Below are 20,843 nucleotides of genomic sequence, written 5' to 3'. Positions count from 1 at the left end.
AGTCATACACAGATGATATTCACGATTCACTAGCGCCATTAAAGCCTTCTTCTAGCCGTCACCTAATTTCGGAAAGCGCGGTATTTTTAAATTCACGGAATTGTATAAATAGCAGTATAAATTTTTATGGTAATATTTTATTGTTTAAACACACAATTAAAACATTAATTATACTCTTTACTTAGAAAAATCACAATTGCAGTGTTATATAATATAGGTTACTCGTATAAATATAAAGATATCTTTTTGTTTTTAGTTTAAAAAACAAACTCCACGGTTAATGAGTACATAAATAGCTATCGGACGACTGTCTATTATTATTTGGCTATTTGGACGATTGTTTCATGATTCCAGTGTTCACGGCCTTGAACAATAAAATTTGTATATGATTGTGTTATGGCAAGAGTCTTGTTATTTAAATGTAGATTACTTTATAACGGATTCGTTGAAAAATCTTATCACATGACAATAATGTCAACCTTAATTATCTCCTGGTCCATGTAATTCGATAAAACTTTCTAAAGAATGCGGCACTTTTCCGCAATATGGCAAATTGTAGGTTTTGATTACTTTCGCGGCCATACATTTCAGTGACAATTTCCTCCGACTCCTCAATAAATTTTCTAAATGAACTGTAAATAAAAAACAATATAGATAGCCAAATTATAGTAATTAATTATTTATTTTTATATATGAAACTTCAATTCGAAATTTTTATGTAGATACCTGAATAAACTGCATAAAAAGGAGTTCTACCCCTTTTATTTACAATATCCATGTGGGCTCCAGCTTCTCTGAGATCCTTAATAATAGAGTAAAGGGTTTTTAAAAGTGCACTACTGTAAAAATATGGAAAAATTTATTAGTTCTTTCAAGATCGAAATAAATTAGTGATTCTTTCATATGAAAAGAATACGTGAAAGAGGATATGTATATGTACTTTGGCACTTTGCAACTAGCAATCACGTGTAACGGAGTATTCCTTTTATTGTCCATCGCATCTACATCAGCTCCGCAACGTATAAGTAACTTTGCTGTTGCTGCACAAGGAAATTTATAAGTGTCGAAGTCATCAACAACTGAATTGGCATTTACAGCAAGATGCAATAACGTTTGTCCATCCTTTAAGCGCAATTCTAAAGCGCACAGTTTATGAACTAGATAGTATGCGTTTGCTATATCCTGATCCGATATTTTGTTTTCGTTCACTGCTAAAAGTTTCGCTACTATCGATAATATGTACAGTGTGCTCGTTATGTACAATTCCATTTCCTCCTATGTTTAACAAAATTTGTTTGCAGATTTTGTCTCGTAAATGTTAACATTTGTTAGATAAACATATAAAAAGCTAAAATTTATTATTTTAACTTACAACATACTGTTCAATATCTTCTTTAGAGTTCAAATTCTTCATCTTCAATTTATTGCGGTTAAGTACTGTTACAACAGCCAGTAAAACACTCAAAACTTGAGAGAAGTCAATCTCGGCTCCTGCGAGTATCATTTGTGAAAATATCTATAAACGAAACCGAGAGGAAAGAAATAAACCGAGGAGTTACATTGATCTAAATAATATTTTTCTAGAATATTCGGAAAGAATACCTTTGTAAACATAGAAAGATCTTTTACGATCGAGACATTGTTTAACTGTTTTAGATATAGAGCATGAAGCCACAGATCCATACATCTATCAAATTTACCATTGTCAGCAAATATTGCACCCCTGACGAATATGTGATATGTTACTTCCAGATTATGCTGCCCTGATATTAAAATTTAATGAAAGTAATATCTTCTGTTAACTTATTAGTTTAGTTACTAATTTAAGAAACTAGAATAAAAACCTAGAATTCTCTCGCGAATAGCTAAGGATTCCATATGAATAGCATTTGTATCAAACTGAATGGATTCCAGTTCTTCCAATGATTCACTTTCTTTCCAATTATTGTATGCTTTGACTGGTTCACCTAAAGTTTTGTAGATTATATTTTCAGGATCGCTAAACCTGTAATATCCAATAATTATGTATCAAACTTCTAATTGAATGTTGCTCTCAATACACACCTAAGTTCCATTGCTTTTCTTAAATATTTGTATGCTTTTGTTAAAGCATAATTGTCTTTATGTACTGCTCCATTTGCATAAGATGCACCCAGAAGTTCATATGCATCGATCATTTCTTCTTTACTGACATCTGTGCATTCTATTAGGCACTTCACAACTTCTGCTCTTGTACACTCTGCTGCTGTCATCAATGGTGTCATACCATTATTATTCTTAATCATTTCAGACCCGTATTTCAATAACTCGCATACTACAGCCAGATGTCCACAGTCTGCAGCTAAGTGCAATGCTGTAGCACCAGAATTTTGTTTTTCATTTGGATTTGCACCTATTTCTAAAAGAAATGTCACCTGTTTTGATATAAAATCAAATTAAAATTGCTGAAATTAATCTTGTTACTTTCATCCGACTCAATTCAGAACAAAACATTGTAAATTTCTTGGGCCAGAAAGAAACATTAATGAACTCATAATGATACTTACAACATCTAAATGACCTTTGTATGCTGCAATCATCAGACACGTATTATTAAAATGATTCGCAATGTTCATATCTGCATGATGATCCACTAAATACTTGACTATGTCCAACCGCCCATTGAAACAAGCTGCTCTTAGAGGTGTACAATGATTGGCAGTTGGATGATTGACATTAGCACCTGCTTCTACCAAAGATTTTACTACTGTTAAGTACCCTGCAGCAGCAGCACACCATAGTGCGCTCACTTTCTCAATAACCTGTCCATCAAATGTCACTGTGCCCTCTTGCTCCAGATCAGGCTTGAATTTGTAAAGTAATATTTTCACTACTTTATCATGACCATATCGGGCAGCTATCATTAAAGGTGTACATTCATGTCCGTCACGCTCCACTACCCTCTGGTTAATCAGCTGATTAACTACTTCAGGTGATGCTTTACTGCATAGAAGATAAACTGCAATAGCCATACCTTCTTTAGCATGATAATAAACACGTTTCCTATCGCGTGTGATCGACGCTTCTATTGTAAATTCATTCCAACTAGTCACTTCCATTTCGTTAACTGTTCTTCCTGTATATTATAAACAATGCGTAGAGATGCCTTCACGTTCACCTCTAGTTGTGAAATTCGTCGATGACGTTCTAACCAAAGAGGATCAATAAAGAATTCTCCATACTACCCCTGACAAGATATGTAGATCTATCACCATAGGGGCTTTCGTGTCGCACAATCTAAAATACCGACATTGGCAAAATTCGGTGGTGTTCTCGCACCCTCTACCGAAATGCAACAGTTAATCAGTGAACTACATAAGACTGCAACACAGCGTTGCCAGCTCTAAAAATACAATGCTGCCGCATGCACACAAGAATTTTCAACTCATCGAATCTCCGAGGTAAAGCTGCCAAAACTGTTTCGCATGAAATTATTCAATGTAAAAGACAAATTGTATCATTGTCGAGTATATCATAAATATAATTAAAATATACTTTCTTTTCTGATGATAAATCGGCATAATTGCACCAGTATTTCTATAGCAAATTTTATTTATGTAGTATTATATCTTCTAGATACCATTTTCGTTGTTCAAATGTACGCGCCCTACAAATATGTTGCCTCCAAATCGTATCAAGTGATCCATAGTAGAAATTAAGTATACAAAATACTCGATTCTCAATAAGAAGCTAAAATTCCTGTGTTATCGGTAACAAGGAGAACGACACAAATAAAGTGTAGAGAAAAATGCATTAGTTGGCCGATCTGTACTCAATACTTCATCTATGGAATACTACACAGCAGATTTCGGACAAAGGTTTAAAAGTTATTTTAAGAATATACAAAAACATACCGGTATTCTTGCATAAAAATAACATTTCACTTTGTTTAACCTTGTTTAGCGGACGTTGTTGCAATCATTGCTATTTTTGTAATTGAACCATAAGTTATTTTCAAACTTGTAATATATCGTACAGCATTAATCATTAAGAAATTTCGTATGTCCATTTCCCTTCTTATATGCTTTTGTGTCAAAAACAATATCATGAAATATATTAGTATACAGTTAAAAAATGATAGGAATATTTCTTACATATCCCTATTTTATATTCAACAAACAACTTTATTAATAAAAAGAAAACGTATATTAATTAATGGAAATATAATGGGCAAGTCTTATAAATATTGGTTGTAAAAATTAAATATCTAACGCTGCTCGTCAATTGCATTGCAAAATATGGCTCAACTATGAATTCGAAGAAATGCAAATTGTAAAACGCAATAATTATTATTAGTATCATAAATAATGTGGAGAAGAAGAAAGGGAAAACAAGTGAACGATGTTGGTATCACAGATTTCGTTACATACTGTGAATTTGTCTCCTTGTTTAGTTTAGAATATAAAATACAGATGGCTCATTCTGAATAATCAAGAGGCGGAAAATACCAGTGATCGTTCAATCTAGCATCATAAAGTGTATGACCAATTTGAAAAGGTACAAGCTGCTTTCTCCCAAAGAGAATCGTCTTTGCTTTCACCTTTGTATCGTGTTGTCGAAGGGTTAAGTATTGAAAAATAAATGTTACAGGTAAGACTGCGTTCTTTCTATTCATATTTTTTATCATTTTTATTCTCCCGACAGAATTTCATCGATTTCACAAATTTATTACTACGGACGTGACTAATTTAGTTTTGTCTTATTTATTTAGAGATTATTCATTGAATACTTAGTCTAGGTTTTGGGAATTAAATTTTGCAACGAATTGATATTAAATAATCGTACGTAGTATTAATGAAATCATGTAAAGTTGATAAATAGGATAAGTAAATCTGGTAATCGGAATGTGATTATATCGAAAACTATGGTTAACTTATGTATAAGATTTCGTGAAAGTGTCACAAAACATGTAATAATGTTAGAAATTATATTTAGTGAGTTCCGAAGGTAACTGACGCGAAAAAGGAGACAAATATTTTACCCAAAGAGAAAGTTTATCAAAATTTACGAAAAGAAATGCAAGGGTTTGAAGATTGACATTTGATAATTGGGGACCCTCTGCGTCTGTGATTTCATGTGCAAAAGAAAGATTTTCATATTTCAGAAGACGTCATTTTGTTTTCTTAAAATAAGTTCTAGATCTTGTGATCTAAAGAAGGCACAAAATGGCTCCGGTGCCTTTGGAAGGACATCAGACTCCTGTTACCAACAACATCCCTCAGGAAGGAAATCGTGGTGGAAATATTTCTCTTGGCATATTAATTGATTTCATTATACAAAGGACTTACCATGAACTTACAGTTTTGGCCGAATTGTAAGGAAATTTACGTTAGAAAAATATCCTTTTGCTGTTGCAGTATACCTAAACATGATGTATTTATAGATTACCAAGGAAAACCGATATGGAAAGAAAAATTGAGATCTACAACTTTTCTGCTAGAACCAGACAACTGTATGTACGGTTGCTTGCATTGGTTAAATGGGCAAATAGTGCTTCCAAAGTTGACAAATCCGCAGTATGTTAAATATTCCATTCTACTTTTGAAATTTTATTTTACATTTTAATGACCAAAGTGTTATATTGACAGCATATAATGGCCTTCTTGGATAAGCAATCATTGCTTTTTGTTGACACTGCAGACATGTTGGCACGCATGGCTCGAGAAACATTGGTTCATGCCAGATTGCCTAATTTTCACATTCCTGCTGCAGTGGAAGTTCTGACAACTGGAACATACAGTCGCTTGCCAGCATGCATAAGAGTAAATATAACTTATTAATATTTACAAAAAGGATAATATTACATAAATCTATTTTTTAATAGGAGAGAATCGTTCCTCCAGATCCAATCACGCCAGCAGAGAAAAGAAGTACACTTCAAAGATTGAATCAAGTTATTCAGCACAGATTAGTAACAGGGAATCTGCTTCCACAGATGCGTAATTTAAAAATTGAGGCAGGAAGAGTAACATTTCTTGTTGAACAAGAATTTTCAGTATCACTCACTGTTATGGGGGATGGTCCATCTGTGCCATGGAGACTGTTGGAATTAGAAATTTTGGTATCTGATAGGGAAACTGGTGATGGGAAAGCTTTGGTCCATCCTTTACAAACACGATATGTTCATCAGGTATCATTTTTGTTCTAAACATTATTGGATATGTTTCTACTAACACAGTAATAAAATTTATTTTAATTACTAGGTGGTCCAATCAAGATTGGCGGAAAGTACAAACCCGCTATCTGAAGTTTACCACATTCTACACTATTTTTGCCAATCACTTCAGCTGGAAGTACTATATTCCCAAACACTGAGATTGATACGAGACAGATTGGATGACCATATTCACGTAGACGAGTACACTCCAGGGAAATGTCTATCTGTGTCATACTGGAGAGAGCTGACAAATAAAGATCCGCGATCTGAGCTAGGATACAAGCTTACAGTTCAAGTAGATCAGCATGATCCAGCTAGATCACTGGCGATAGTGCACGTTCCGTCGCTAGGCAGCAAGGAAAGTGAAATAGCAGACAGAGCAATTAGATCGGATCAATTATCGATGGAATGTCTGCTGGTACACACAATCTATGTACGCACTCGAAGTAGATTACTGGATTTGAAGCAGGAATTACAATCTATGTTGAAAGATGTCGAGTGCACCCTGGCTGGTTCACCAGCGATCCTGTCTGTTCCAATTTTGCAACCTTGTTTGAGAGCAGAACACCTTTTGGTCACTGTCGATACTCACACCGGAATGTTACAGTGCCACGTTCCTCAGTACGAGGCCCCTTTGGTGCCTGAACTTACTGCTACCTTAAATGGTGATCATTCTCGACTACCAACTTTGATATCAGAGCTCAGGTAATTGTTCTATCCATGTTTCCATTTCCACGTCATACTTCATCGTTCATTTCAGGTACTGGATAACGCAGAGAAGATGCGAGAAGACACTGCAACACCTCCCAGCCACTTCGCATGAGCGATTGCCGCTTCTCCACCACCCTGAACATCCAATGTCGAAAATTAGTAGACACCGCATGTTCGTTCAACTTCATCGACATCCCACAGTGATACTCATAGTAGCATTCAAAGAGAAAGAAAGTTCTCCTTGTGAAATTGAATGCTCGTTTTACCTTGCTGTAGTGAAGCATAGTTCCGTAGAAGATGATCCTCATGATGATAGTATTGAAACAGAAATTCCAAAGATGTATCTGAAAGTGCAGACTTTAATCGAGTTCGATACTTTCGTCATAACTCACGGTCCCTTCACCAGCGTCGACAGTGGTCAGTTTCGTTTTAATGATTTGAATTGATTGAATAAAGGTAGAGATTAACTCCATGCAAACACTTTACAGAAGCTACCGAGACAAACATCAATAAGCGCAGGAGTACAGGACCTAGCGGAAGGACCGACGCAAGTGCAACGTTACAGAACAGACGGTCCAAGCAGCCTGCGTATTTCATTCCAGAGTTGGCGCATGTAGTTGCTCTCTGCGATGAGAGAATACCTTTCGTTACATTGGCGCAAGAGTTAACTAAGAGAGACATAGCTCACCAAGGACTACAAGTGGAAGCAAACGCCACTGCATTGGTTCTGAAGCTGGTCCAATTACCTGCTCCTTCTAGTATAATAAGTTCAAGCTGCTCATGGCAAGCACTTCTTAAAAGACTGCTTAGTGTATCGATTAGAGTACAGGGCAAAGGTATGGCGAAGACTTGGATGGCTGAATTTGTGTTTCACGGCAGTCCTTTATCTAGTAATCATCCAAAGGAACAAGGTAATTTAAATTGAATCAATGTCTTCTAAGTGCTTTGTAATAATTTGCTTATTTTTGTTAGGTCTGCGGAGGCCAGTGTATTTTCAATACGAAATGGGAACAGCGGATACTATGTCGCGCACAGTAGATGCGCTGCTCAATGATTGGGCGCAAATCGTGCACCTGTATTCTTTGGTCCATGATCTAGCTGAATACTTCAAAATGGGTAATTATAATATTTTACTTTTTTTTAATATAAGCTCCCGATGATTATTTATGTTTTGTGTATTTCTAGAAAAATACAACTTACGGAACATGGTTAGCATAAAATCGTACAACTACAGCAAATTAGTTTTGGCGTACGGTCCTAATCGTGGAGCTACTGCCACCATACAGTGGAATACGAGCGATAAAGCATTCAAGCTGATTTTTGGAAAAAGTTAGTATTATTTTATAAACGTTATTACATATTAACTGTATGTTAATCATTTCATAATTATATAGGTCCAACAAGTACTGCAACGAATGCTCACTCCATTATGAAAGAGCAACTAGAAGCTCATTTAAACAGGCATAGAAATCTAGCGCAGCTTATACACATTCTTCATGAAACACTTCAGCCCCTCACATCAATTAGTAAATTACCCATGATTCCACAGCTTTGTGTTTACAATTCGGTAAGATGTTACAAATCATTTGACGAATTTTAATATTTTTACAAGTATGTGTACATATATTATTTATTTACAGCGACCTCAAGTGCCAGTGCAAACTTTCACAATCATGCCACAGTGCGTAACGTTAGTCAGAATTGCGTATCAGGGTATGTACTGTCTGGAACTGCGTTTACGTGGAGGTGGTCTAGTCAGCCTAAGGGATGGAGCATACAGTCGTTTTGATAGAAGTTATGTTGTTGATGAATTTACACCTACGCAAGGACTGAAGGTAATAAATCTTAAGAATTAATTCCAATAGTATTGTTCAACATTTATCCTACATTTTGGTCTAATGATATATATTTGCAGGCTTTTCTCTCTAAATACGTAGACGAGAGTGCAGTGTTCCGCAGAAGGTCACAATCTGAAGACGACAATCCACCTTCTCCTGTGACAATGGATAGCGATGGAGGCAGTGGAAGTGGGAACGTAGGTTTTCTAAGTCATCATAGAAGTGGACCACAATCGCCTGCACAGCAGAGAGATGGTTTACGGTTTCATCCACCACTTACTCCACCTTCTGGAAGCAATCCTCACACACCAGCTAGTCCACACACTACCAATATATCACAGGTATCTTTCAATTATCGTATGCTCGACATCTGATTTTTATCTAACAAATTACACATGTACTTTCTTCAAGACAAATCAGCATCAGAGTTTTGGAAGTAGTCCAGCCACTTCTTTCAACTTAGCATCTCCGCCATCTCTGCCACCTAATACACCTAATATGTTGCCACACCCTTCACCTGGTTCTGGTCTAGTGGCAAATAGTCCTTTAAATCCAATGCATGTACCCAGCCCTGCTGGTTTAATGCCTACATCTTCTCCTGGCCCATGTAGTAACGTGCAGGTTGGGCATTCACCCGCAGGTTCTTTCATGCAAACCGGTAAGAAATAGAAACGAATTTCAAGCGAGCTTCCCATATTGTCTGACACTGAATATTTATTTAGGGCACATAGATGGAAGTCCCTTTCCATCTTCGCAAAGCATGGCCTCGCCGGCTGCTTCCAACTGGCCAGGATCACCTAATGTACCAAGACCATCTCCGGCACGACCAGCCCAAAGTCCAGGACATGCCGCGTTGCACAGTCCACAGGCTTCGGACCACAAAACAGGAACACACATTTCTAGAGTGCTACCACAACGCTCCTGGGCTGGAGCAGTACCTACCTTGCTCACCCACGAGGCTTTGGAATTGCTCTCTTGTCCTTCGCCACACCCATCTGGACTTCCTGGTCCAGATCTGTCTCCCCTAGAGAGATTTTTGGGGTGTATCTACATGCGAAGACAATTTCAACGATTTATACAAACAGACGACTGCGTAAGTCTCAAATTTCGATGTGTGTAAACTACAAACTAATTTGTAATTTATTTTTTAGTTAACTGCAATCAATAGTACTGAGCCTGGTGTTGTACAGTTCAAAGTGGAGAGCTTGCAGTGTCGTGTTGGCTTGAATCCGCAACATCTGCAGTCGCTGCACATAAAAGTGCAACCGCTTCCTGAACACAAAGATCAGTGGACCCTCGAAGAACTACAAGTAATTATTTAATAAATTGCACTGTATGTTACTTGAACTTGAACAATATATTTGTTATTTTTTCTCGATAGATTATAGAGAAATTCTTTGATACTCGAGCCGCAGCTCCGCCGTATAAGCCAAATACACTCTCCGGATTTGGCAGGATGTTGAACGTCCCATTTAATGTTTTGAAAGATTTTGTACAAATAATGAAATTGGAACTGGTACCTGGATTAGTGCAACAACAACAACTTAAATGGAATGTACAATGGTGTCTTAGGATTCCTCCTTCAGGCACACCGATTGTACCCACTGGCATGGCGGCTGTGCTCGTCTGCAGAAATAAAATCCTTTTCTTCGTAAGTGTATTTTGCTTCCATAAGGAAGAATAACTATTATTTAATTTAATTTGATGTATCTCTATTTTAGTTACAAATAACGAGAATCGGATTACCATATCAAGGAGAGACACCCTCATTAGTTTTACCATTAGTTTACGATGTTAATACCAATGTGACGCAATTGGCAGAGAAAAGGGACCCTAGTCCAGCCTCAGCAATGGCTGCAGCGTCTCTACAGTTGAAGAGGTTTGCAGAATACGGTGTAAACCAGTCCGAATGTTCGCTTTTCCCTGCCGTCAGAGATTTACTAGCTAATTTGACGCTGCCTTCCGAGCCACCTCCGGTTATGTCTCAGGTAAATGTTCATGTTGGACTGCTCGAAAAATTTTAGAAGCTTCCTTCTCGATTAACATGACTAAAAATGATACCTTAATTTTGGCAGGTTGTTCAATCACCAGCCGGTGGACAGGTGACTCCAACCCAACAAATCCAAAGTCCTGCAATGCAATTGCATTCTCCTATGGCTGGCAATCAAGGTCCTCCTCAAGGACCCTATGGAATTCAGGGTATGCCACCCATGGGAATAATGGGTGGACCACCTCAATAGGACCTACTTTACTCTCCTAGTCCCCTCTGTCTACCAAACCAGTCGTCCTGGATCAACTAAGTCGCATTTTTGGGGAATTCTAGGAGAGCAGTTCTAAAAAACATGTTTTCTTTCGGTAAGAGACATTGCAATTGTAAAAAGTAGATTAGCCGAAATTTGTTTATAAATACTTGTACACACAATATAACGGAAACAGCGATCAAGAATAATTTCAGGATAGAGAAACTCACTATCCTCTAATTATCTAACACGACTAAAAACTCTATACTTTATTTAGCGTTGGAGAGACCACAAGAAATTTTACAATGTATATTTTTTCAGAGTACAAATTTTGCATTATGTGAGTAAAGTAGATGTTTGAAAAATTTCACAGACATGAAAATTTATCTGATCGTCGTGTAATTAATCGTTTATAATCTTCCCGATTATTATCTTGTATGTTTAGAATTAATCTCTCTATAAGAACTTCTTAATTTGATAAATTTAAACGACTTGTATATCTATGATAATTAGAAAGTATTTTTATATTGTAAGTAACAACTGTGATACTAGTTGAAACATAGAGTAAATAAATTCTATAATTGGAATTGAGATAAGACTATGAAACGAGTTATTCAATTTTAGGAAATATAACTATTATATTAATTAAGTTATAACAATGATTTTCTCGTTAATTTAAGGACATGTAAAGGCTAATTTTATTTGTTCAAGTTGAATTATGTATTTTTAAGTGCAGCTCGTAATTCTGTACAAAAAATACTATTACATAATAGTTTCTAATAAGTGTCTAAATAACAACAAATGTTATCCTACTTAAAAAATATATATATTATTCGAGAAAAAAGTGAAGGAACTCGAAAAAAAAATCCGGTTTTTAAAAATAATACAAAATTTGTATATTATTACACTTTGGAAAACGGTACAAGTCCATATACAATTCTCAATTCTTGTACAAAACGTTCAGCTATATTCTATCTATGCACACTAATACAATACACTAAATGAATCGTAATAAAAATAATGCGATACAATATATGTTCAAATATCCGTTTTAATTTGTTCTAATCGCTTAATTATCTTAACGCTTTAACTAGTTGAAATATATACAAAGTGGTTCAACGCCGGCACATATAGTTTTGCCTGTCACGTCTCCAATTTTCTTTTGTACGTATGATTGGTAGGACGAAGTAATTTTCATTTCTCGAAATGTTCAATGAAACTCATAAATAATTTTAAAATAACAAACAAAAAATAATTCAACAAAACCACTCGTTTCCATAACTTTAACGTCTTAGTTGTTGCTTCAGAGCAATTTAACTTAATATAGCGAGCAATAACAAAGACGTGGAGACTATATCTCTGAGATAGAAATAAAATAAAAAAATTCTTAGTTACATTAACAATTAATTTAAAGAATCTTACAATGACCGTAGGTTAGAGTATGAATAGTAAATGTCGAACAGATCCTGGGCTAGTTTCAAGCAAGCGTAAACCAATTCACTTCTATGGTGCCAAGAAGGTGTGAGGAGAGTTCGTTGTTAACGTATCTGGTCAACAGCAGCACCAACAAGTTAAAACTGCAAACGAAAAGGTTTTGGATGCCCGGTGTGAATTGACAAAGATACACTCTCTTCACTGATTTATCGCGATTAGTATAATAACGTTTTCTTAAGTCTTTAGAAAAATAGAAATCCTTCTGTGTTGGTTCGTCAAAGAAACGTTTTATACTGAAAAGAAAATCCTTCAGAGACAGATTATTTCATGCTCAGGCACTTAGGTTCGTTGGTCTCGCACAAGATCTATGCTAGAAGTTGTTAGACAGCGTAATTAAATACAGACTCCGGTAATAAACAGTATTATCTGCAATAACTCGTTTTCCATCGGACGAGTTATTCCAGACAACGTTTCCAAAAATCATTTAGGTGATTTGCATGCAAACTCTACTGAAAATGGAAAGGGGATTGGAACTCTCAACGCCTTCTAAGCCTTACTTGAGAAAGCAAACACCATCTTCATCACTGTTCACCAGGCATGTCTCGACGATGACACGTCGATGCAAGCTAAAAGAACGTTCTCATCTTAACAAATTTCTCGACGAAATTTCTCTACAGTTTTTTCTAGACGTCGTCTGCCACTAGAAAGGTTTACTTTGGTCGAATTTGACACTGTTTGCTCGAATACGCCGAAGAGATTCTGTTTACCGATTGGGAGGCGTTAAGTGAGAAGGGGAAGCCTACCATGTTGGGGTCGCCAGTAACAGCAGGCTAGGTGCAGGGCTAAAATAATCACGAGGATTTCGGTAAATGCCAGACCTGCTCCCACACCGATCACAATCGCTAAATTTTCTTCTATTGTCCTCACTATCGCGTCATAGCAACCCTGAAATCAACGTATTTTTTATTTATTGAAAATGTTTTCATGTGATATATCTCTTCTTCCAAAAGTGTAAAAGTTTCTAACCTGTTTGTAGTAAGAATTATTGGAAGTTGGGGTTATAGAGCAGGAAGGATCCTTCAAAACATTATTCTCCTTTATACAACACGATTCGGGAACAATCTTATCCGTTATTGTCCAGTTTATGCTCTCTCGGAAGTCTATGTAGCTTCCTACGCCACAGCAGTGAAGCTAAAAACAAGAAAACAATATTAAGATCATACAGCTACACAACACCGGAAGTCCGAGATTATTAATCTATCTGTGCCTACGAATCTTTCATACTAATCTCTCATACATCATTCCTCCCACACGCTTACTTGATTAATCAATTAATAAAGAATCTTAACAACCTGTGTCATTAGGCCATCCCAAGCGACTGTAATTGTTTCTGTTTTGTCAATATTGCTAGCGTAGTATTTGAGAGTAGATCTGAGGAAATTCTGCATTCCCTTTTCCGGCTGGAACAATTCCATTAAAAAAAATTATTAACACAAATTTCTGTTTGCATCAAATATTACAGCAACTTACTTGTTCTCTGTATCCAAAGGCTAGACCCACTGCCACACACTCCAGGACCAGAACCAATAATATAAGGACTCCGTACTGCAAAATTAAAATTGCTTTTGTAGTGTGAGATAGTGGCTTTGCTAAATTATATATTATAAAATATTTACCACACATAGAAGACATCGTGACTCAAACATTGCTCCACAGTATCCTAAGAAACTGATTAGGAAAGTCAGTGCTCCTGATACGATTAGGATGTATGACATCACTTTGATGACGCCTGCATCCGTTTTATTCTGTAAAATAAATTAGTAGTGCACAAAAATTAGTATAATGATTCCAAATCAAATGGTATAAATTAATTCCATTTAAGTTTCTTGAACACACTAGCACGCTACTGGATTTTTATCGCGAATTTTCAAAAAATTTACCAGAATATCAGCAGATTGATCAAGTTTGACTATGAGGTCGGTGAAAGAACTGCTATCGGTAAACAGCCAGATTCCAAGAGCCAACGCCGCTCCTCCGGCCACCTAAAAAACAAACATAATTGATTTTATGGAAAACTGTTCAACCAGTTTCTTAAGAAGTTGTACTTCCACGCTAATGCCTAACGGCGTAGCATAAAGGAAACGCAGCCAGTTATCACTGCGGTAACATCCTTATCTAATTAACAAATAATTTGCGCGAGCGTGGACACCTTAACAAGAGCATCATTGTTTAAACTCTATTTCAAAGTAAAATTACAAGCAGCACAATCCCCGCCCATGTTCGTTCTCGCTTGCTAATTAAAAAGTAGTTTCTCCTTCGTTCGGAGAAAATTGACTGATTAAAGCACTTTCATATATTTTACGCATACTTACGAAGAAAACGAAATTAAAGAAACACAGGAAGTACTTGGCACACTGTGAAGCGCACGCCATTTTGCTTCCGTTCCAAGTTGTCCTCCTGAAACAGAATAATAAGAATCAATCAGTATGCAATCAACTATTCAAAAATTTAAAAAGTAAATCCTTATTGATTTCTTGTTTACATTGTTCAAATAATAGAGTGCACAAAGTTACCCGTTGAAGTTACAAGGACTCTTTTACAGAAAATGATTGAAGCATAAAGAAAGGTCGGAGATAAATTCAGAAGCAACACCTGTCAGTCATGTTTTAACGCGCTGCTAGTTCAGCGTTAATTTCGTTGAAACATTGGAATCTTCGCATACGTTTCTGCTTGTGTTCTCAAAGAGCATGATAATGTTTCTAGCCGCGTGTAACTCTGAGTCGAGACGCAATACATAAATTATACAGTCGCCGGACGCAAGGACGGATTATGAGAGACGTTAGGCGGAAGAAGAAACCGGATTGTTAATTGTATGTAGCCGTGGAAGACAATCCGAGAACGCAAGCACGAGGTCCATGGTATTGAAAGTCTCTGGGCGCACGGGTTTCTCGCTGTCGACGATCATTTCAAACGCATTTGCATCGTGATTGCCCTCCTCGAGCTCAGCCAGCGATGAAATCTTGCCCGCAACGTCGTCCAATAAAGTTTAACTCTTTTCTTGCATGGTTCTGATATATTCAGACGCGCTGCGACGAGTTCGAAAGTCGCACGCATTTTCGAATTTGAGAATCTCTCGCGCTTTGGAAATTCAAGGACAACAAGACTGCGATAGATCGTCATCTGACGAAGATAATAGTAGTGTTGCAATTGCATTAATTATTCATAGCATCATAGAGATACCTTCGCCATGTTTGCACCGAGGTAATTTTTATTCCGCGTGCAATAGCCCAGTAAAACACGCGACGGTTTAGAATAATAATAGATCTTTATCATAAAAAAACATCTAGTTATGATCGATCTCGTTCTTGGTCTAAATCAATTTTTATCTCTTGGTCTAAATCAATTTTATATCTTTCTGCTATGAAAACTATTTCACTGAATTTAACTATGGAATTGAATTACAGTTCATTTACAATCAATAGAAAAATGAAAGCATTCAGAAGTGAAACAAACTATTAGTATTATAATTGATAAAAAAGTAGATAACTCCATTTAATACTGAAACATATATTGTAATTTGTTTTTGCTTGTATTTAGAGAAATTCTTGGACATTGGAAATGCAAATGCAGATATTAATTGCCGGTGCAGCGAAATTGTAATTATTGCAACACGGGCCGGCTCAAGTTCAGTCTGCGTAAGATATATTCTTAACAAACAAGAATTCGGCCTAATTCGTCCAATTCTCGGTGCTCTTTGTCGCCCGCCCACGATACTTCCACCGACAAATATGTCTTAATTAAGCAACTGGAGCAAGGCGAAGGCGTTCTCTGGCGACGACAAGCAACGTTTGCACCGAAGAAACATTTCGTTCAAACAAATCAACCGCTCCAATTTAGATTAATTTCGTCCTGGACTCATACCATCCCTACAATGCACTTCATTGCATAATACAGTGCATACAAGCCAGAGTAATTAATAAAATAGATTCAAGACAGCATCGAAATAAGATCCCCTTTACTGTATAGAGAACGAGGAAAAGCTTCGAATGCATACTGCTGCGAAACCAGACGGTTTCGTACGACAGAAAAGACAGCAGAATTCGTCTCGAAGGACTTGCCGTCGTCTGCGATGCTGGATTTCTCGCGTGAATGCATTCTGAGCTTGCACGGCGCTGCATTATGCAACGAGCACGCGATACATTTACGGATACGTCATTGCGTCACCGTCGAAAGTTGTCAAACTCGTTGAACCGCTGAAATTGAACGGATTAAACGGCGAACAAATGCCGCAGTTAATGTCGACGTCGATATCTGGACCCGGTCGAAAACGAGTGCAACTTTCCCAAAAGCCGGACCACCGCGGAAAAGGTCCCCAGACGAGTCACATCAAGCACCGGAAAACCACGAACCGGTAGTCACGCACGATTGCGCGTAAAATCAACGGATTGTAGACTTTATGCCTTCCTGACGCAAGTCCGGTAATTGTACACTGATTTTTCCTATTATTTCCTAACAGATTGTCGTTTTCATTCCGCTTCTAAATGATCCGCCCAGCTCATGTTACGTTTTCACATTCGGTCATCAGAATTTCTAATCTAGCCGTAATAAAAATTTGAAAAAATAGCATATATGTAGCGTTACAATTATACTAGAACGTCCTTGTGCTAATTTTTTGCATGGAAGCTGTTCTTACGTGTAACATTGATTTTATATAGACAGTCTCGTTATTGAAAGGAGGTCGCCTTTGGACCGCTGTAACTTGTAAATTAATCGTGATAAAAATTTGAAAAAAATTAAATATGTACTACTACAGTTATACCGTCGCTCTGTATTGAATTCGCATTGCTTTACGAGCTGGACAGGGGACTGTTAAAGAGCTAAAACGGACGTTCGCAACGGGACCGCGATGTAACTCGGCCTAATAGCTTCCTGATTATTTCGTGAGTCGGTCAGCTGATTTCCTCTTTCTCCTGCAGTGATCGTCTATGATCGTGTCACCTATTGCTTCTCATGTCTCGATTGGGTCTGGGTTAAGTCAGTTGATTTCCTCTTTCTTATACGATCCCTCGACGTCAGCCAGATTGCTGATCATTATCGCTCTTACAAATGAATAAGTACCCGATCAAATTGAAACATCCATGATTAATAAATGCTATATGATCTCATAGATCATAATCGGAAACGTTATCAATTCACAAGCTATAGTAGTACCGAGATTGCAATATCAATCGGTGTTTAGATATTATGCCAGCCATACCGCGGCCAGACGCAGCAAAAGAAATAGGGGATGCTACTCGGCGAATCGATTTGTATTGGTTTCGTGTCTGCCGGATGTCGTGTTTGGTGCGTTGATCACCCTGGCGACAGAGCCAGTGTCCGAGAAGCCTGGTTTATTCGCGAGCAAAGCTTGGACAGCGATGTCATGTTACATTATCCGTTGTATTACACTCGCGTCGATGTCCGACTTAAAGGGCTGCTCCGAACGCTATCTTTCCCATAAAACTTCTCAACTAAATTCCAAAATATTCCTGTAGTTATTGATCTTACTCGGCGTCGTCCAACTACCTGCAGAATTTCACAATTCTTTTACTATCTGTAGATTTTTATTTGTCCGCAAGTTAAAGATCTTTCAATTTTGTTTGCAAAATACATATCCTAACGACTTGACCCAGTTCATGAGAATTAATTTGTTCGTATGGTACAGATAACTATGTCTTCAACTATTGGGTATCTTTTTTCCTGTTCAATAGGATCGTAGTATTTTTATTATAACGATGTTAATGAAAATTCTTGACCCAGTTTTCAAGAATAAATTCGTCCCTGTTGCATTAGTGTTATCGGGCGTTGCAAAGAGAAGAGGTTGCAACGGGCGAAGAAGAATCGGTAGTTCTGTGATGCACCGCGTTTCCATAACGACAGATTGTATGCACTTCACTGGGACGTCAATGCCCTCGTTGCTTTATGCACGCGGTTCGCGCCGTACGAAAACATGTCCAAGAGGGGTAGTTTACCCGTCCTCGAACGACCGCCGCACGACCACGCATCGCTTGCCCTATGCTCGAAATAATGGGAAGCCTGACCCAGTTCGTTGCGCCGCTTTTTACGGGTTTCGTGCAGGCCCCATGGTCTACCGCGTCTCAGAGTGCACTCTGTCTGTGCATTCAAGTCCCTTCGAAGCGTTGTATTTCTGCGATCTGTCGCAACGGAATTGCTCCACCTGTTTTCAAGTCGATTAATACTTCACGAGTATCGTAAACGTTTATACCACTCGTCCATACACAGTACCTACTACGTACAATTTGCAGAACGTATTCGAAGTTTCACACTTTGAATTCTATAGAATACGTGTTCCGATCGCGGCTTTTCATTAAATAAAAAGTTTCGATCCTGATTCGTACACTCCCGTCTAGAAGTCGGTCAGTCACTCGATACTAACATCGATAAACGTGCAATGAACAATAAAAATGTGTTTCAAATTATTCAGAACGTGACCCGTGAAACTAATTGTTGCAATAATAGATAATAGATTATCATCTAGATCGCGGTTTTTATGCACATATTACAAAAGTTAGTAGCTATTACTGAAAACAGCGAAAACATTAAAAGAAGTTAAGAATGTTTGATGTATTATATTGAACGTATTAAAATTCTTAAAGAAAGAAAAAACTTGGGTTTGGTCACTACGCCTTACAGGTGATGCAAACAATTTTTAATTTACATAAAGGTAATTATAATCATAAAGGTTATTCTATACGGATTGTAAGACTGAAATTTTTTTGAAATTTGAAACAGCACGTTACCACTCTCTAAAAAAAAGTATCGAGGGACTCCTGGAACGTAGAAGAGAAGTTCCTCCATTTTTGAGGACAGTTAAGCAGACCTCTTAAAATCTGACCTAAAAAATGAAGGAAGTATATCTCATCTGGAAAATGCTTCGTAATCCAAATTATCTTCCAAGTTCTTTAAGTACATAATGATGTAAACGGTAAACGATAGTGTTTCCCCTTAAAGTAAGATACGGTAAAATGAGCAGAAACGATAGGCATAAAAATCAAAGTTTCCAAACTGGAAATCGTCCATTGCTGTAACTTTTGTCAAGCAGTAAAAGAAGCAGGTGCACGTGGAGGAGAGAAAGGGGGAGAGAGACAGAAAATTTCCAAGAAGGGAAAGTTGCGCGTCCAATTACAACACAAACGCATATAAAACAAGTGAATTGTCTCCTCGGAGTACAGGTTCCGTTTGCATCATGAGAGAAAAATAGATCCGAAAAATAATTGTCTAAAGCATGTACCAGTTCATGTTAATTGACCAGAATTCGAAAATCAAAACCTTTATTAAATAACCAAAGATACTGGGAACGTTGCGTAATAAGTTTCGAGTGAAATCGATTTAAAATCTGAACAGTATTTCGTAAGATGCTACATCGAATAAAAATCTTTCATTATGCTTGTTAAAAGATTTCACCTATACCCAGTTTTCAAATACCAAAAATGCTATAAATAAATGGGATGCAGGCCTACTGATCGAGTCTACACGCGATTGTACAACTTCTCTCTGTAAAAGTACGGAGAGAAATTTTATGTGTTACAAGGTGTTAACAAACGATAATTATCAGACAATAAGCACGCACACTTTCTTCGAGAGAAAGGTAATATTTAAAGTGTCGGTATAAACCGTTATGGTGCCGTGATCTAAAAGACTATAAGACGAAAAGATTATACAATTATACATATAAACACAGAGAAATAATTATTACAAAGTCGAGGTCTCTATTTTCTACTGATATATAAAATTATATGGACTGAACGTAGGCACATATCGTACCAAAACTTGCTTCTCGCGAGAAACGGTCTATTATTTTGACACCTACTTAACCGATGCACGCCTAGATAATCTTAAGAAAACGATTCCACCGCGTGGCGACTAAAAATATAAAATTAATTATACTTCATCGCGCATAATATCGTGACACGGACGCTATAAAAAGCGAGCAGGGGAATTTGGTGTCCCGAGTAACGTGAACCGTGCTTAAGGAAGAAACAATCCTTAACAGAGGACACAAGACGAAAAAAAAAAAGAACTTCGGATGACTTACGTTCACGATGCTGTAGCCGGGATTCTCCGACAGAAGAAATCCCACGAGATCAACGCACTTCACACCACGCCACTACTCATCACCATTATAACAAGAGAGGAGCCGAATTATTATCATTTCACTGGCGTCATTCTAATTAACAAGTCCCATAAGATGCAAGCCGCTGAGATACAGTCGTTACTCCGCGCCGTTTGCCGCGCATCTACCAAATACATACCTGTTGCAGTACCATAGTTCTCCCACCAATGGCGGCAGCTACGCGCTGATTGGCCTACCGTTAGCCAATTAAACGCCAACTTCTGGAACGCTGACGAATCACAGAGCTGATG

General features: G+C 37.4%; 3 protein-coding genes across 7 annotated transcripts; 1 reads left to right on the top strand and 2 right to left on the bottom strand.

Moving 5' to 3' along the window:
* Nucleotides 1-124: 124 nt before the first annotated feature.
* On the bottom strand, nucleotides 125-3,319 carry LOC144473101 (protein fem-1 homolog B). 3 transcript variants are annotated; one of them, XM_078186689.1, is made up of 9 exons: nucleotides 2,547-3,319; nucleotides 2,065-2,414; nucleotides 1,845-2,005; nucleotides 1,603-1,763; nucleotides 1,373-1,516; nucleotides 941-1,275; nucleotides 727-839; nucleotides 480-632; nucleotides 125-364 (listed from the first exon to the last, which is right to left on the bottom strand). In XM_078186689.1, exons 1-8 carry the CDS (start codon nucleotides 3,096-3,098, stop codon nucleotides 481-483), a joined length of 1,968 nt encoding a protein of 655 aa, XP_078042815.1. In that variant the 5' UTR covers nucleotides 3,099-3,319; the 3' UTR covers nucleotides 125-364; nucleotide 480. The 3 variants fall into 3 exon arrangements, with proteins under 3 accessions (XP_078042815.1, XP_078042816.1, XP_078042814.1); XM_078186690.1 differs by having other exon boundaries at nucleotides 125-632; nucleotides 2,547-2,942; nucleotides 3,014-3,318; XM_078186688.1 differs by having other exon boundaries at nucleotides 125-632; nucleotides 2,547-3,318.
* A 1,206-nt stretch (nucleotides 3,320-4,525) lies between these two features.
* On the top strand, nucleotides 4,526-12,657 carry Med14 (mediator complex subunit 14). Its single transcript, XM_078185207.1, has 19 exons — nucleotides 4,526-4,629; nucleotides 5,173-5,353; nucleotides 5,423-5,555; nucleotides 5,628-5,801; nucleotides 5,864-6,169; nucleotides 6,243-6,901; nucleotides 6,957-7,324; nucleotides 7,396-7,818; nucleotides 7,880-8,023; nucleotides 8,093-8,236; nucleotides 8,302-8,474; nucleotides 8,548-8,742; nucleotides 8,823-9,086; nucleotides 9,157-9,403; nucleotides 9,468-9,838; nucleotides 9,897-10,055; nucleotides 10,127-10,396; nucleotides 10,467-10,733; nucleotides 10,821-12,657. The coding sequence occupies exons 2-19, from the start codon at nucleotides 5,205-5,207 to the stop codon at nucleotides 10,983-10,985; spliced, it is 4,611 nt and encodes a 1,536-aa protein (XP_078041333.1). The 5' UTR covers nucleotides 4,526-4,629; nucleotides 5,173-5,204; the 3' UTR covers nucleotides 10,986-12,657.
* Tsp66e (Tetraspanin 66E) lies at nucleotides 11,857-20,712 on the bottom strand. 3 transcript variants are annotated; one of them, XM_078185210.1, is made up of 9 exons: nucleotides 20,515-20,712; nucleotides 14,792-14,876; nucleotides 14,360-14,461; nucleotides 14,096-14,224; nucleotides 13,950-14,024; nucleotides 13,772-13,879; nucleotides 13,446-13,610; nucleotides 13,223-13,364; nucleotides 11,857-13,045 (listed from the first exon to the last, which is right to left on the bottom strand). In XM_078185210.1, the coding sequence occupies exons 2-9, from the start codon at nucleotides 14,849-14,851 to the stop codon at nucleotides 13,008-13,010; spliced, it is 819 nt and encodes a 272-aa protein (XP_078041336.1). In that variant the 5' UTR covers nucleotides 14,852-14,876; nucleotides 20,515-20,712; the 3' UTR covers nucleotides 11,857-13,007. The 3 variants fall into 3 exon arrangements, with proteins under 3 accessions (XP_078041336.1, XP_078041334.1, XP_078041335.1); XM_078185208.1 differs by lacking the exon at nucleotides 20,515-20,712 and adding an exon at nucleotides 15,072-15,428; XM_078185209.1 differs by lacking the exon at nucleotides 20,515-20,712 and adding an exon at nucleotides 15,072-15,425 and having other exon boundaries at nucleotides 11,857-12,562.
* Between the last annotated feature and the right edge of the window lie 131 nt (nucleotides 20,713-20,843).

This window comes from Augochlora pura, chromosome 7 (genome assembly GCF_028453695.1).
Source record: "Augochlora pura isolate Apur16 chromosome 7, APUR_v2.2.1, whole genome shotgun sequence".
Taxonomy (NCBI): Eukaryota; Metazoa; Arthropoda; class Insecta; order Hymenoptera; family Halictidae; genus Augochlora; species Augochlora pura.
Note: the sequence above shows the minus strand (reverse complement) of the source record. Positions and strands in the feature narration are given on the sequence as shown.

Bases quoted from the DNA above. Each gene is read 5' to 3' on its own strand.
- Tsp66e (XM_078185208.1), bottom strand. The intron at 13,880-13,949 runs GTAAGTTGCTGT...GAATTGTTCCAG, and splicing joins CCTTTGGATACAGAGAACAA to CCGGAAAAGGGAATGCAGAA. The intron at 13,046-13,222 runs GTAGGCTTCCCC...ACGTTCTTTTAG, and splicing joins TTACTGGCGACCCCAACATG to CTTGCATCGACGTGTCATCG.
- LOC144473101 (XM_078186689.1), bottom strand. From the start codon at position 3,098: ATGGAAGTGACTAGTTGGAATGAATTTACAATAGAAGCGTCGATCACA. The intron at 1,517-1,602 runs GTATTCTTTCCG...TTTCGTTTATAG, and splicing joins ATCTTTCTATGTTTACAAAG to ATATTTTCACAAATGATACT. The intron at 633-726 runs GTATCTACATAA...TTTTATTTACAG, and splicing joins TTTTTATGCAGTTTATTCAG to TTCATTTAGAAAATTTATTG.
- Med14 (XM_078185207.1), top strand. From the start codon at position 5,205: ATGGCTCCGGTGCCTTTGGAAGGACATCAGACTCCTGTTACCAACAAC. The intron at 6,170-6,242 runs GTATCATTTTTG...TTTAATTACTAG, and splicing joins AAACACGATATGTTCATCAG to GTGGTCCAATCAAGATTGGC. The intron at 8,024-8,092 runs GTAATTATAATA...GTGTATTTCTAG, and splicing joins AGCTGAATACTTCAAAATGG to AAAAATACAACTTACGGAAC.